At 37.9% G+C, this 15,107-nt stretch overlaps 1 protein-coding gene across 5 annotated transcripts in view; it reads right to left on the reverse strand.

Annotated features, from left to right (window-relative positions):
- The window catches only part of POLG2 (DNA polymerase gamma 2, accessory subunit), a 53,204-nt gene that overhangs the window by 33,278 nt on the left and 4,819 nt on the right, over positions 1-15,107 (reverse strand). For 2 of the 5 annotated variants that reach the window (XR_013825140.1, XM_079905981.1), the window contains exons 2-9: positions 14,734-14,860; positions 14,515-14,620; positions 13,475-13,648; positions 12,461-12,601; positions 10,171-10,251; positions 7,848-7,948; positions 5,833-5,950; positions 2,384-2,474 (exon numbers count right to left, since the gene is read on the reverse strand). Coding sequence is in view for 4 of the 5 variants with exons in the window: in XM_079905981.1 (XP_079762107.1) it covers positions 2,385-2,474; positions 5,833-5,950; positions 7,848-7,948; positions 10,171-10,251; positions 12,461-12,601; positions 13,475-13,648; positions 14,515-14,620; positions 14,734-14,860 (938 nt within the window). In the remaining variant the exon portion in view is untranslated. Of the gene's footprint in view, positions 1-2,246; positions 2,475-5,713; positions 5,951-7,847; positions 7,949-10,170; positions 10,252-11,051; positions 11,411-12,460; positions 12,602-13,474; positions 13,649-14,514; positions 14,621-14,733; positions 14,861-15,107 lie in introns of those variants that run through there. The other 3 variants (XM_079905980.1, XM_079905982.1, XM_079905983.1) reach the window with 3 other exon arrangements.

The raw sequence follows: 15,107 nt of genomic DNA on the forward strand, positions 1-15,107 counted from the left end.
GAAGAAGGAAACTGAATACAGAGGAAGGGTCTAGGATTCAAGAAGCATATGAGTAAATGTGTGTGTGTGTGTGTGTGTGTGTGTGTGTGTGTGTGTGTGTGTGTGTGTGTGTCAGGGGGAGGCACAGAGTGAGAGAGAGAGGTCTATGAGGTCTGAAAACATTATAAAGTTACCATGATTTTGAAAGTGTGGTATGGGTATATGGCTGGAGAAGTAGAAATATGTAAATGTAACAGGACAGAAAGTCCAGATATAGATCTAAATACATACAGGAGTTTAGCATATGAAAAATATGGCATTTTAAGTCAATGGGGAAAAGATGCAATATTCAATACACTTTAAAAACTTGAGAACATATTTAACAAGTTAGAACTCCACTTCATTCTTTGCAATAAAATTAATTCAGCTAGCTCAAATATTAAAATACCTAAAAATGAAGCCACAGAAGTGCTAAAAGAAAACAGGAGGAATTTTATAATAATCTTTAAGAGGGAAAGGCTTTTCTAGGTATGACTCACAATCCAGAAGACATAAATGATTGTTAAATTTAGTTAGATGAAACATTTAAAAATTACATTTAAAAATCTTAAACTAAGTCAAAAGAATGGGGGGGTATTTTGAATCCATGTCTTTCATAAAGTATGAAGTTCTACAATATATAATGAGTTCTCACAAATTAAGAAAAAAGCCAAAAATCCAATAGGAAACCAGGAAAAGGCAGTATCTGCAAGGTGACACCAGGGCAGCACAAAAACCTTGATGGGATGAAGAGCTGCAAACAGGTGTGCTCTGACCAGCTGCCCTCAAGCATTTGTCCCTTCTGCCCCTTCTGCTCCCAGAGCTGGGAGATTACAACCTAAGGAGACTGCCTTCTCTCAGTGCTGCTTCTCCTGAAGGATGTAAAGGGGAGACTTAACCAGAGGAGTGATCAACAGTGGTTCAGTGATGTCTGAAGCTCCTTCTTTCTCCCTTACTGCCCTGGAGGGACATGGGCTAGTGCCTTGTCTTTGACCTTTATTACACACAACCAGAGACAGTAACTGAGATTTCGGGTAGTACATAAACTTATAGGTTAGGACAATTAGACACCTAAGGATTACAATGACCTTCAAGCACATCTCCTTGGCCCCTCAGACATAATGCAGGGGAAGGCACAGCTGGAGAAGGGCCAGAGCAGGACCCTCTAAAGGGCGGGGGCTCCTCTTCCCAGGTCCAGGAAGGGCATTGCTACCTCTCTTGTCCTGGCCACCATCACCTGGGCATTGTCAGAGCTCCTCTAACATTCCACTCTCCAGTGATCTTTTCAAAATAACAGTATGTCCCTTCTCTGCTCAAACTGTGCCCCCTCCTGCCCTAGTGGCTTCCAGATTCCTTGCTGTGGCCCCCATGGCTCTAAGCAACATGGGCCCTGACCACCTCTCTGACCTCACCTTCTCCCCTTCTCCCCTCTGTTCTGGCCTGCTTTATGTTCCTTGCTCACTCTACACCATTTTCCTCCTAAGGGCCCTAGCACTTGCTACTCCCTTCTGCCTAGAATGTGCTGCCCCAGATGTTCCCACAGCTGGCTCCTTCACATCATTCAGTCTCAGCTGGAAGGCCAGTCCTCAGAGGCTCCCCTGATCGCCTATGTAAAGCACACTACCCCAGGCATGATCTAGCACGCCATCCTGCCCTATTTTACAACACCTGAAATTACCTGAAATTGCCCATGCACCTACTTGCTTATTGTCTGTCCCCGCCTCCCCACCCCTAGAAGGGCCTTGTCTGTTTTGTTCACCACTACATCCCCAGCACCTAGAGTTCCTGGTACTTGGATGCTCAAAAAGCCTTTGTGAATAAACAAAATGAAGAGATATACAACACATATAATAACAGGCCAGTCTTTAGGAGAAGCACAACTACCCCTGGCATTTAAATCTGAGAGAAATTTCTCCCATGCTTCCTCACAGGAAGACGTGGTGTACATAGCAAACAAATGCCCTCAAGAACATTCTTATGGCTAAATGAAGAATGAGTTTTATAGAACTATTTCTCATAACATCTTTCAGTACATATTGGTGTGGTGTAATACCTAAGAAGAGTATTTGATAAAACAAAATTTATTAAATGCAATTGGGCTGGAGGGAAGTTTTGTCAAAATAATACCATCCAGGTATGCAGCTCTCTGATAAATTTAACAGTGGTTACTACAGGAGTGAACATCAGAAACCACCCGTAAGTATTTTAAAATATACTTATGAGGGCCCCACTGTTAAGAGAAATAGTAAGTCTGTCTGGGATAGGGCTCAAATGTATTTATTTTTAAAAGCTCCACAGGAGATTCTGATGTGTAACTTCAGTCAGACACTTCTGATCTGGATAATCCTCCATAAATATTACTTACCTCAACTGCAGTATAGACATTCCATGTTGCCAGTTAGTGCAGTCAGCTGATCTGAGACCAGGAACACAATCTTCCTGTGAGGCTGAGGCCCCTAAGAAGACAAAGTACCTAAATAAAGGTACCTGTGGGCAGGACTGAGATTTTCTTCAGAAAAATAATTTTTAAAAACATTTTATTCTCAGTTATATTAAAACAAAATATTGGACCCCAAACTGCAAAAATGAAATTTAAACTTTTAAGTAGACATATGGTGGGAATACAGGCATTGCAGTACTGAGAGTTCTGTGGTTAAGGTGAGATAAAGCAAATGAGCAGTTGTGTGTCATGGCATTCTAATTTTATCACCCTCAGTATTCTTGAGAATTGGGATTCTTTTTTTTTTTTTTTTTTTTTTTTTTTGCGGTACGCGGGTCTCTCACTGGTGTGGCCTCTCCCGTTGCGGAGCACAGGCTCTGGACACGCAGGCCCAGCGGCCATGGCTCACAGGCCCAGCCACTTCGCGGCATGTGGGATCTTCCCTGACTGGGGCACAAACCCGCGTCCCCTGCATCAGCAGGCGGACTCTCAACCACTGCGCCACCAGGGAAGCCCCAGGGTTCTTGATGTGGGAGGAGATACAGATGTGTGATAGAAGAGGTTAAAGTAAAAACTCTTAAGTCCTAAAGGGGCATGAGGGGACTTTTGGGGGGTGATGGAAATGTTCTATATTATCATTGTGGTAGTGGTTACACATTTGTCAGAACTCATAATCTGTACATTTAAAATAGGTAAATTTACTGTATGTAAATCATATCTCAATAAAGCTAATCCACACACACATATACCAGTCCTGAATTTGAATTGCAATTATTGGTGAGTTCGTGATGGCACCCAGAGTATAGTCTCCAAACAGTTTTCCAGTAAAACGAACCAGGGCTACTTGGAGAAACTCTAAACTATACAATCTCTATATTACATATTAGATACCAAGGAAGCTATCAAAGACTACTAAAGTTGTGCCAAAAGGACTTGAGGCCAACATGAAGAGGCTCCTACTGGCCAAAGACAGAACAATTTGTGCATGAAAAAGAGTAACTTTAAACAGGACAAATCTAGCATTTCTCCCACCTTTCCCATACCTCTAAGCAAACAGCAGATGAGATATTTTCTTTTATATAAGTATTCTAGCTAATAAATAAAGAAGGAAGATGGAATCAGAATATCACCATTTTGCCACCTCTAATGAACTGACTGATCTAGGCACTGGCCAATGATTGCTAGCATTCCTCCAAGAGAAACAGCCAAACAGTCACTGCTCCCTGATGGGAGAATACAGCCTATAAAATAATCTTGCCCCCCCCCGCCAAACTGAACTTGAAGCTGATCAAGCCTCTGGATTCAATTCCCAATCTATAGGAAATATATAGAGAGGAATAGGTTAAACTACACCAAGGGGATTCAATAAGCAAAATCCAAACAGTAGAAAACACCATAACAAACAACTCAAATGTCTTGGGGGGAAAAAAAAAAAAAAAGAGTGTGAGCAGGTGAGAGAGAACTCAAATCTATTGTATAAGGATAAGAGAGACTAAAAGACCTACAACCAACTTTAATAAATGGGTCTTATTTGGATCCTGATCCAACAGTGAGACAACTGGAAACTAAGTGGATATGATATTAAAGAATTGGTTTTTAAAAACTTTTTCTTATTAAAATCTTCAAACATACACAAAAAGAAGCAGTACATGAACTCCCATGTACCCATCACTCAAATTCAACAACTCAGCACTATCCCTATTTTCCCTCCATATTCTACCACTTTTTTTTTTTTTTTTTTTTTGCGTTACGCGGGCCTCTCACTGTTGTGGCCTCTCCCGTTGCGGAGCACAGGCTCCGGACGCGCAGGCTCAGCGGCCATGGCTCACGGGCCCAGCCGCTCCGCGGCATGCGGGATCTTCCCGGACCGGGGCACGAACCCGTGTCCCCTGCGTCGGCAGGCAGACTCTCAACCACTGCGCCACCAGGGAAGCCCCTACCACTTTTTAAAACTAAATTTTAAAACAAGTCTCAGATATCATATATTTTTACTCAAAAATATTTAAGTATGTGTCTCTATCAGACAATGACTTTTTAAAAAGAAAAATAAAGCCATAATATCATTATCACATCCAAGGAAATTCTCAATAATTCCTATTATCATCTACTGTTCATTTTTTTCAGGCGTGAGAATGGTTAACTTAACAAAAGATCCTGAACTAAAATATTTACAAATGAACCGATAGCTGCGATCTGCTTCGAAATAACGTAGAAGGGCGATGTGGGGTGGATGAGGCAAGACTGGTCAAGGGTTGATGGTTGTCGGTGCTGGGTGATAGGTACATGGGGTTAATTATACTATTCTGTGTATGTTTGTGTTTGAAATTCTCCCCAAGAGCAAAAAATAAGAACCAAAAAATAAAGACCTACTAAGTAAAGTCAACTCAGATAAGCCAGCCAAGCTTTTAAGACATTTTACACAAAGTATCAGAATTTTTGTCAGGTTGGTAATGACAACATAGTTAACACAAACATAATCAGCACACAAAAGTTTAAAGATTTCTTATAAACATATCTATTAGAATCAGACATGAAATACACTAATATTAGATTATGCCATTTAACATTTATTTTAGCTTGCTTTGCAAAAGTCAATAAATGTTCTCATTATTAAAATTTTAGTTTTAGGTTAATCTTTGATATTTGATAGTGTATATAAAGACCCTTCTTTCCTGATAACAAAACCCATTTCAGAGAAGACAAGACAGTACTGCCCCAAGGGATAAATTGTGTTTGATCCAAATTAATCACGATATTCTCATTCCCTTGGACAATGACTGGCCTAGTAATGACCATGTGATTCAGTTCTGATAAATAGAATAAAATGTAAATAAGTCTTCTGACCGGGATGTTTGGGAAAGCTTTTACTTTCCTAATTAAAAACAGAAGAGCCTTGGCTGGCTAGCTCTTATCTCTTTGACTTTCTTCCTAACTCGAATGTGGCTGAGAAGGCTAGAAATACATCCGCCATCTTGTGACCAAGAAGAAACAAGTATAAAGATAAAAGCCAATATACTAAAGATGGTGGAAAGACAGGCAAGCGCCTTGCTCCCTAACTACTATAGAGGAAACAATTACACCAGCTCTGGACAGTCTACCCCCTCGATTTCTTGTTATGAAAGAAACAAACTCCAATTTGCTTAAGCCAGTATAGCAGTCCTTTTGTTTCTTATAGCTGAACATATTCCTGATACCATGAAATACATCAAGAAATATAATAAAAACTGAATCAAAAAAAGCACCAAAAAAAACCACTAATAATAATCTCAGTTAAATAAGACAACCAAATTAGGAAAGGAGAATATTTATTACACAAATATTAGAATCTATACATTCTTAGCTGATGATATATATTTAGTTAAAAAGTCTTTTACTTTGGATATATGCATCGTTTCCTTCATTGTGGTGTCTCTACTTCTCAGATGTATTAATCCATTCTCCAAAGTAGCTTCAGTAATCAACACTGTGAAGAGGATACTCATTTCATCATATCTAAGAAAAAAAGGTAGTTAACCAAAACATGTGAGCACAAATATAGACTGTAAATTCACCACATTACCAGCTTTAATTACTCAGGAGCCAATGCCACCTTCAAGAGTCACAAAACTCAGGGACTTCCCTGGTAGTCCAGTGGCTAAGGCTCCAAGCTCCCAATGCAGGGGGCCCAGGTTCGATCTCTGGTCAGGGAGCTAGATCCCACATGCTGCAACTAAAGTTCCTGTATACAACAACTAAATTTCTATAAAAAAATTAAGAAAGAAAGAAAGGAAAAAAAGAGTCACAAAACTCAAAGGCAGGGCTTGAGAACTGAACCCAAAAATACTTTTTTCAAGTTTCTGAATCATTTTCAAAGTAAAATTTTCAGGAAGTTTCTGACTTATTGTAATAGCTAGGAAGTCATAAAAGAAAAGAAAATATAAGAAATAAACACTGGTACCTCAACACACCATTTGGTGTGATCTGGATGAACCTCAGAATAACCTCAGCCTTTTGGTATTTGGATACAATCCGAGAAAATAATTTTAGACAAAACTCTCTTATAATACTACTATAATATTAAGATCTAGTGTACAACAAATTATACCAAAAACCATGCTAAATATATACCTTAGTACACTAACTTACAGTTTCTAGTTTAGCAATAACTGAATATGTTCCACACTGGCCTTCCTTCTGTTTACCCAGTCATACTATCTGATTGTTTCTTTTCTTTTAGGACTCCACCAGAAATTATCTTATTTATCTACTTGCCTGTTGTCTATTCTATCCCACTAGAATAAGTGTCATTAAGAACAGGAAACTTTTCTGTGTTGTTTATTGCTGTATCAAAGAACAAAAAATATAGTGGGTACTTAATAAATATCTGGAGAAAAGTATTCTGGGACAAAGGGAAAAAACTATCCTGGGACATAAAGCCTTTACCATGTAAAGAACAATTGTAACTTGATATTGTCCACATGACTCAAAGGGTAAGATTTTAGAAACTGAGAACACTGGAAAGTTCAAGTACCACCCCTTCATTTTATATATGATAAAGCCATCAGTTGCTTTATCTATAGAAACTTATTTTTCTTCTGACATCATCTGAAAGGTATATTTTAACAAGTTACTACAGAACTGAGGAGCAAAACACGAAGCTTCACAACTTTTCACCTAAAAGATATGTATTCAACACAAAAAGCTAAAAAAATAACAAAATAAACCCAAAGTAGGGAAAAATGAATTATTTTATTAAAAAACAGAAGTTAATGAAAATAGCAGGGGGTAAGACTAGAGACAGGAGATCAGTTAGGAGATTATTTCAATAATCCAGTCAAGAGATACTGGTGATCTTAATGGGGAGATGTGGATGTGAGATACATTTAGGAGGAAGACAAGAGTTAGTGATGGACTAGACTCTAACAGTAAGGAAGAGGGAGGAGTGAAGGACAATATCCAGGTTTCAGTCTTGAGCAATCAGGTAAACAGAGGTGCAGATCACCGAGAAAACTAGTTCTCTGTTCTCTGGAATAGAATTACCTTCCACTCAGCCTGAGAATGAACAAGGCCAGCAAGGAAAAGGCACTCCACTCATGTTCCCCCAGTCCTGATTCAACAAATGTGTCTAATATAAATAATTCCATCCCTGATAAACTGATAAACTCAGGTACACATACTTCATGGTATTAAGTCTTAAAGTTTCACATAGTTTGCACTTATATATACCTGATGAGTATTGTTTCCTGCTGTACCAATTAACTAAGGGTATGTGGTTCTGTAAATAGGAAAGTTAGGAATAATTTTGAATTATAGTATATATAGATATTTAGAAGAAATCTGTTATAAAGAAACATCGTATAATCAAAAACTCTGAATACATTTTTTAAGCAAGAAAAAACAACATTCTTACTTTGAATAAAGTTGTTCCAATGAGGATGGCACAGTTTCCAAATAACCAGGCCACACAGATATTCCATTTTCTAATAATTCATTAAATAGCCCTTGACAAACCTGGGGAAAAATACAAAAACTCTGAATATGAAAGAAAGAAAAGTAGCTAGAGTTATTACCCTATTTTTATGAAACCACCAATCATCTTTTTCACTCTTTAAAGTGGGCATAAATCCCTTTAATTACATGATAATATTGTTGATAATTTTATATATTGTATACTTATAAATTGTATACTTCTTCTGAAGAACTTAAACACTGCAAAGCTGAATACTAAATGCAAATCTGAAATTTTTATACCAAATATAAGAATTTTTATTATCATCATTCATAACACAAATAAACAAAAGCAAAACAGATTCTATCAGAAAAAAACAGTCCAAAGGGCTAAGTTAACTCTAAACTTATCTGAGACTTGAGAACTGAGCCTAAGGGTTATAATACGATGTAAGGAAGAGAAGGGAGAGCCATTAAAGGAAACTAAGGAGAAGGAGCCAGAAAAGTATGAAGAAAACCCAGAGAGTGGTGTTCCTGAAGCCAACTAAAGAAAATGTTTCAAGAAGAAAAGAATGATTGATTAGTTTCAGTGGAATGCTGGAGACAAAAGCCTGATTGGAAATACAGAAGTAATGATGAGTAAATGACATAGTACACTTTACTGTTTTCTTAAAAATGGTGAAGCAAGAAAAAGAAAAATTTAAAACTCCCTTAACAATCTAGAACTAAAATTCTAAAGCAGAATTTCTCTCATTGGCACTGCTGATATAGGATGTTTAGCAGCATCCCTGGTCTCCATTAGATGTCCGGACCACCCTTCCCCACCTTCTGACAACCAAAAATGTCCCCCAAAATGTCCCCAGATATTACCAAATGTCCCCATGGGGAGGGAGAGGGGGAGGATGGTGGGATGGGGTAGGGGTGTGTGCCTGAGCTAGAGCACTGTTTCTCAAACTTAAACACCAGAATCACCTGGAGGGCTTGCAAAACACAGATGGCTCAGCCTCGCCCCCCAGAGTTTCTGATTCAGCAGGTCTGGCAAGAATTTGCATTTCTAACAAGTTCCCAGGGAAAGACCACAGCGAAGTAAATGGGTGTTAAGGTACAGGATATTTTGGGGATAGATGAGAATATAGATATTAATAAACCTAAGAAATTATCAGGGAAAAATAAATATGAGTTTTAGTAAGTTTAGTTTTGGTTGCCAGCAGAAAATGTGCTCTAACAGAAGGTAGAAAAGGAGAGAAAAAGTTCTAAGCATGATAAAGCGCACGTGAAGACATGGGGAAATAACCCACAAAACCTGTTTCATAGCCCAGAAAGTTACATACGTAAGGATTCTCTTTGTCATACTGCTGAGGGGAAAAGTGTTAAAAAGAGAATAAGACACTACTCTTTTGGTAAAACACCCAAGGCACAAAATACTACTAATATGCTTACAAACAAAAACAAAACAAAACAAAAGGCCTGCAATGGTAATGATGAAAATCTACAAAGCAGAGTTCTTTGTCCTTCAAGCAAAAAAATCCCTAGGAACTTGGTACCTACCAGGGTGTTGTGGAGCCTCCTGCAATCCTGGGGGAAATGTGGAAATTAAGCCATTCTCTTCCCTTTCCCTGAGCTCATTATCCCCACCTTCCCAGACCCCTGCACAGGAGCCCGGGAAAGCCAGGTCAATCTTTCTAGTATCCTCACTCAGGTCCCTGGATGGGTCTGAGATACCCAAACAGAAATGACTGCTGAAGTGGTCCTGGTTTTTCTTAACAGTATTTAATTTGACCAGATAGATTAGAAAAATAAGATTACAGATCTAGAACTTGTGCTTATACCAAAAAGTATCAAAAGTGTTAAGTTAAAAAGGGAAGAGGGTAAGAAATAATTCACTAGACGTCTGTACAAATATTTTGATTGCCAAAATTATGCATACTCATTTAAAAAAATGCAACTATGACTGGGCATGACATTAACAGCAAGGCCCACTGAACTGTATTCAGCTTCTTTAATATAATATACTTCAAATTATCTGTAATTAACTGTAGTATTTATTATTATTTAATTAAAATTCATTAATGAATGATTTAATTAAAAATTTAAAAATTCATTAAAAATGGATTTTTTTCATTGAATAAAAATTTCATTATTTAATTAAAATATGTTCACAGTTCATTATTTAATTAGAATTTTTTAAAAAATGAATCAAAATAAAACTTTAGATGGCAAACTACTCATTTACTTGGAATAACAGTTATAATTGAAATCATGACATTAAAACTTATTTAACCCACCTGTCTTAGTTCCACTGTTGGGCCTCTTCCCACATCCAAAGCAACCTTAATAGGGGCTAAACAAGGGTGAAGTTTAAGCACCTAAAACAATTTAAAGGACAAGCACTAATTAACATGAAGCTGTTTAAGCAGTTAAAATTTTCTGTGTGAAAATGGAAGCTAGCTGAGGTCATAAAAAATATCACACAATGATGTATCAACCATCTTTATTCAGCTGCTCATAGATTTCTCCATTCAGGCATTCTACAGAAATAAGTTCACTTGATATTCTCCCATTTTCTGACAAATCCATTTTCTCTCAGTTGAAATGCCCCTTTCTGGCATCACTGCCTTCCCTACCCAGCCTGAGCCATGTGGCTTATCACTTGGACTTTCTCTTGCCAAAACCCATCACTCTGTGTATTCATTCAGCCATTCAACAAACATGTGAATGGCTACTTGGTACGAGAAATAATTCTAGGTGGTGGGGACAAAAATCCTGTCCCTCATAATGCAGAGAAGCAGATAACAAAATAGATAAGTAAATAATATATTTGAAGGTGGTTAAGCATTGAAAAAAAAAGAAGATAGGAAGTGCTGGCAAGGGGTGGGCTGGTGGAGGGTTGTTTGCTATTTTAAATAAAGTGGTAAGAGGGAATTCCCTGGCGGTCCAGTGGTTAGGACTCCACGCTTCCACTGCAGGGGGCGAGGTCTCTGGTGAGGGAACTGAGATCCCACATGCCGCACGGTGCAGCCAAAAAAAAAAAAAAAACTACAATGGGACCATTAAAAATAAATAAATAAATAAGGGGGTAAGAGAAAGTCTCCTTTCTGAGGTGACATGTGAGCAGACTTGAAAGGGGATGGAGGGACGAGACGTGGACTTGGAGGAAGAGCACTCAGACAAAGGGGAGCATTAATGACAAGGCTCTTGAGCTGGGAGCACACACTGGGCATGTTCTAGAAACAACAATAGGTCTGTGCTGCTGGAGCAGACTGAGTAAGGTGGAGAGGAGTTGAAGGTCAAAAGGGATAATGCTTTGTAAAACATTTTAGGGGCTTTGGCTTTTCCTCTGAGTGAGAGGAGGAGCTTATTGGAGTGTTTAGAGCAGAGGAACAAAGTAACGCGTACCTTTTAAAAGGGCCACTCAGTGCAGGGAGGTGGGGATGATGGTGGCTTAGATCAGACTGCGAACAGGGGAGGTGCTAAGAAACCGTCAGATTCAGGATATATTTTGAAGACAGAATCAAAGAGGTTTTGCTGATGGTTTGGATGTGCAGTATGTAAGAGAAAGAAAAGAAAGGATCCCCCTTGTTTGTCTGCTACACACACCCTATAAATCCCAAACAATTCTATAAATGGCCACATCAGGCTAAACAAGCACTGCATAATAAATCACTAACTAGGCAGAGTGGTGCTACAAACTCATGGTGTCTAATCCCAGTTGAGCACTCAACACGTGAAAACTTTTGATTTTGGGGAAGCTCCCTTTCCCATTCAAGGGAAATATGAGTATTCTAAACTCTTGCCACTTAAACCCCTACTCCTCCACATTTTAAGCTAATAATCTTGCTTACTAATTCCCCAAGAAAATAGAGGATATGAGCAAAACTTCCTTCAAGGGCTAACCAGCTCTAGTAGCCTATTTATATCTATACAATTGTTTCTTTCCACCCTGCTGTTTCAAAAAATAACTCCCTTTTCAAGACAAAACCCCCCAACTTGTGTTCTTGATTCTGTCTTGGTCCTTCCTGTTTCTTCTAAAATCTTGCTCCATTAGGTACTTCATTTCTCTCCTATTTCTTCAACCCCTCCTCTCTCTTGATTTTCAGCCCATAAAAATGCTCAAATTGCACATCCTAAAATAAGCCTTTCCCTTGACCCAGACCCATGTCTAGTTCCTGTGATCCAGTGATCAGCCACTTGGGGTCAGACGAGAAGCAGAGAGGTTAATACCACAAGTCTTGCTGGCCTGTTTTACTTACTCCTACTTAACACTCAGCTTCTGATACAAGCAGAAGCCATAAGTGAAAAGGCTCAGGGGCTAAGAATCAGAGACAGCTGTCCAGCTGCCCAAGTTCAAACAGAAACGCCTTTGGGATTACCCAAGAGGGATTCCTTCTTCTATTCTGTGAGAACCTGCTTATTATTCCTGCGGGCAGATTCTAAAAAAACCTGAAAAATAAATAACTTGCACTAAAAAAATTATTATTCAGAGTTTATATTAGAAACCAAGTACACTAACATAAAAAAAGGGAGAGAAATTTATATTTTTAATTTCCCAAGTCTATCTCTGAAATATCAAAGCACCTTTCTATGAAGATCTTTCTTTCTTGTAAAGGAGTTCTCTGTTAGCTGGAAAGAATCGTAGAGATATGCCAGCATGCCTCGGTCTAGATCTCCATTTATGGATAAAACAGAAGGAACCACATTTTTCCGTCCATCTCTGCCCTTCACAGAAAAGGAGAACAAAAATAAAGCATCATTTAGCAGAACTACCTCTTAAAATTACATTTTTCACTTACAGAATCAGAATACAAATTGATCAGGAAGTCTAGATAGACTGATGAAATTTTTAAAATTACCATTTGGCAACCCTCATAGTAATAATCAATTTGGGCAAGAATTATCAATGGATGTTGCAACCAGTAGGCCAGAATCTGGTGAGAAACAGGTTATTTACATAGTCAAAGTATCTGCCCACAAAAGGCTTATTAATTACTCATCAATTAATAAGTACAAAATACTTATCAACTTTACACTGGAGAAACCTGGAAGCATCATCTTAACCAAGCGATAAAAGTTAACATCACCAGTAACAAGCCAATATGATGCACTGAGAGAGGGTAGCACCATTTCTGTGGCATTCTTAGCAAAAATACATAAATCATGAGGAAACATGAAAGAAACTCAAACCAGGGGACATTCTACAAAGTAACCGGTCTGTACTCTTCAAAACTGTCAAGGTCATGAAAGACAAGGAAAAATAAAAGGAACTATTTGAAGGAAACTAAGGACACATGACAACTACATGAAATACAGGATCCTAGATTGGATCCTGGACCTATAAAGGGCAGATTAGAATAATTGGTTACATCTGAAGGGTTCTGTGGATTTGAGAATAATAGCAGATTACTGTTACTTTCCTGATCATAATGATTGCATTGTGGTTATACAGGTGAGTCCCTGTATTTGAGAAATGCATACTGAAGTATTAAGACGTCATGGGGCACCATGTCTACAGCTTATTCTCAAATGGTTCAGAAATGATCACAGTTAGAGAATCTGGGTAAAGGATACATAGGCGCGCAAGGTAAAACATACATGTAATTGAGCTACATTTTCAGGATACATGCGTAAAAGTTCATGATCTCCTAGATTCCACAGGGTTTCTATTGGCTCCTTTCCCCACGGAAAATTGTAGTAAAGTTTGTTTCCTTTTCGGCCCGCTTCATCCTGACAATCACTGCTGCTGAAGTTAGATGGACTCACAGCAAACTGGAAAAGAAAGTTTGTCTTATTAACTTATTAAAATAAATATTAAAAAGTAAAGTTGCCCCCAGCAACTGAATGAAACTGGTCAAGTCCCAAATAAAAAATTGTTAAGTTTAATTAAATATGAGTGAATATACTGTTACAAATAGTGTTTTTTAATCTGAAAGAATTACAGAGAAAAACTGTTGATGCTATCTAGCATTTCTGTGGTCAATTAATAAGAAGGGAAGGAACCATGAACTAAGTGGGATAAAGAAGAAAGTATCACATACTCACCGTTCTCATCCTTCCTTATTTGTGATCATTCCATTTAGTTTACATGGGTGTTTGGAGATTTTGAGAGTTAGAGAAATAAGACAATGGCATGACAAAAATGCTTACTTCAACTCTTTTCTCTTAGGCTTACACTGAAACTTGACTGTAAATTACAGGACCATTTGACTAATATGGAGAGTTCATGGAGGTTGGAAGCAAAACTAACACAGTATTGTGAAGCAATTATACTCCAATAAAGATCTTTTTTAAAAAAAAAAGCTAAAGCTGTAAGAGTGGGCAAGGGTCCAACTCTACACCAATCAGGAATGCCAGGTGAGGGATTTGAACTTTACCTAGAATGTAAAGTCTTACCAACAAAAGTTTCTGAGCAAGACATCAACAGACGTCTTTACTAAAGTAACTTTGTTTTATGGAACAATGAAAATTATTACAAAGAGTTTTTATATGTAGTTGTTAATTTATTATAGCTGTCTCTTATAAATATAACATTGCTACATCAAAATAAATTTCATTTATTGTAGAGAAGTATTACCTCTGACACACTAAGACAATTTGCCTAATCATTATTAAATTAAGGGTAATTATTGTAGTACCTTTCTCCACCACAGGAGTCGATGACGTAACCAGAAATCAAGCCACTGGCTTGCAGTTCTTGCTGAGGTAAACCATACCAGTGAAGCTTCAGTCTTTTCACCGATTCTTTGGATATCAGAAATATCAGATAATCACTTATTTGAAAATCATATAATCTATCCCAAAGTGAAAGTGACTGTTTAAATACAAGGTCAAGTTATTTCCATTTTTTTGTGTACCTTTTAACACCATCAGGTGTCTGCTTAGTATCAGAAACAGGATGAAAACACACTCCAATCTGAGCAAGGCCAAAAGGTAGCCTCTTGTTTAGCAGATCCAGGTAATTAACATAATGCTCCAAGGCACCTGTCAAAAGATAAATCAATCACTATATAAACCTATTTTATAAACCCAAATAATTTTGGTCAATTTATAGACAAATTAATAATATAATGCTAACACAGCAGTAAGTACAGTAGCATGGAGCTACTAAGGCAGATCTTAATTGATTACCACTTAATTTTAGGTAGTTTCCCCCAACTTTTTAGTATGAAGATTTTCAAATCTACAAGAAAGGTGAAAGAACAGTACAATAAACATCTGTAAACCCTTA

The sequence above is a fragment of the Stenella coeruleoalba genome (genome assembly GCF_951394435.1).
Source record: "Stenella coeruleoalba genome assembly, chromosome: 19".
NCBI lineage: Eukaryota > Metazoa > Chordata > Mammalia > Artiodactyla > Delphinidae > Stenella > Stenella coeruleoalba.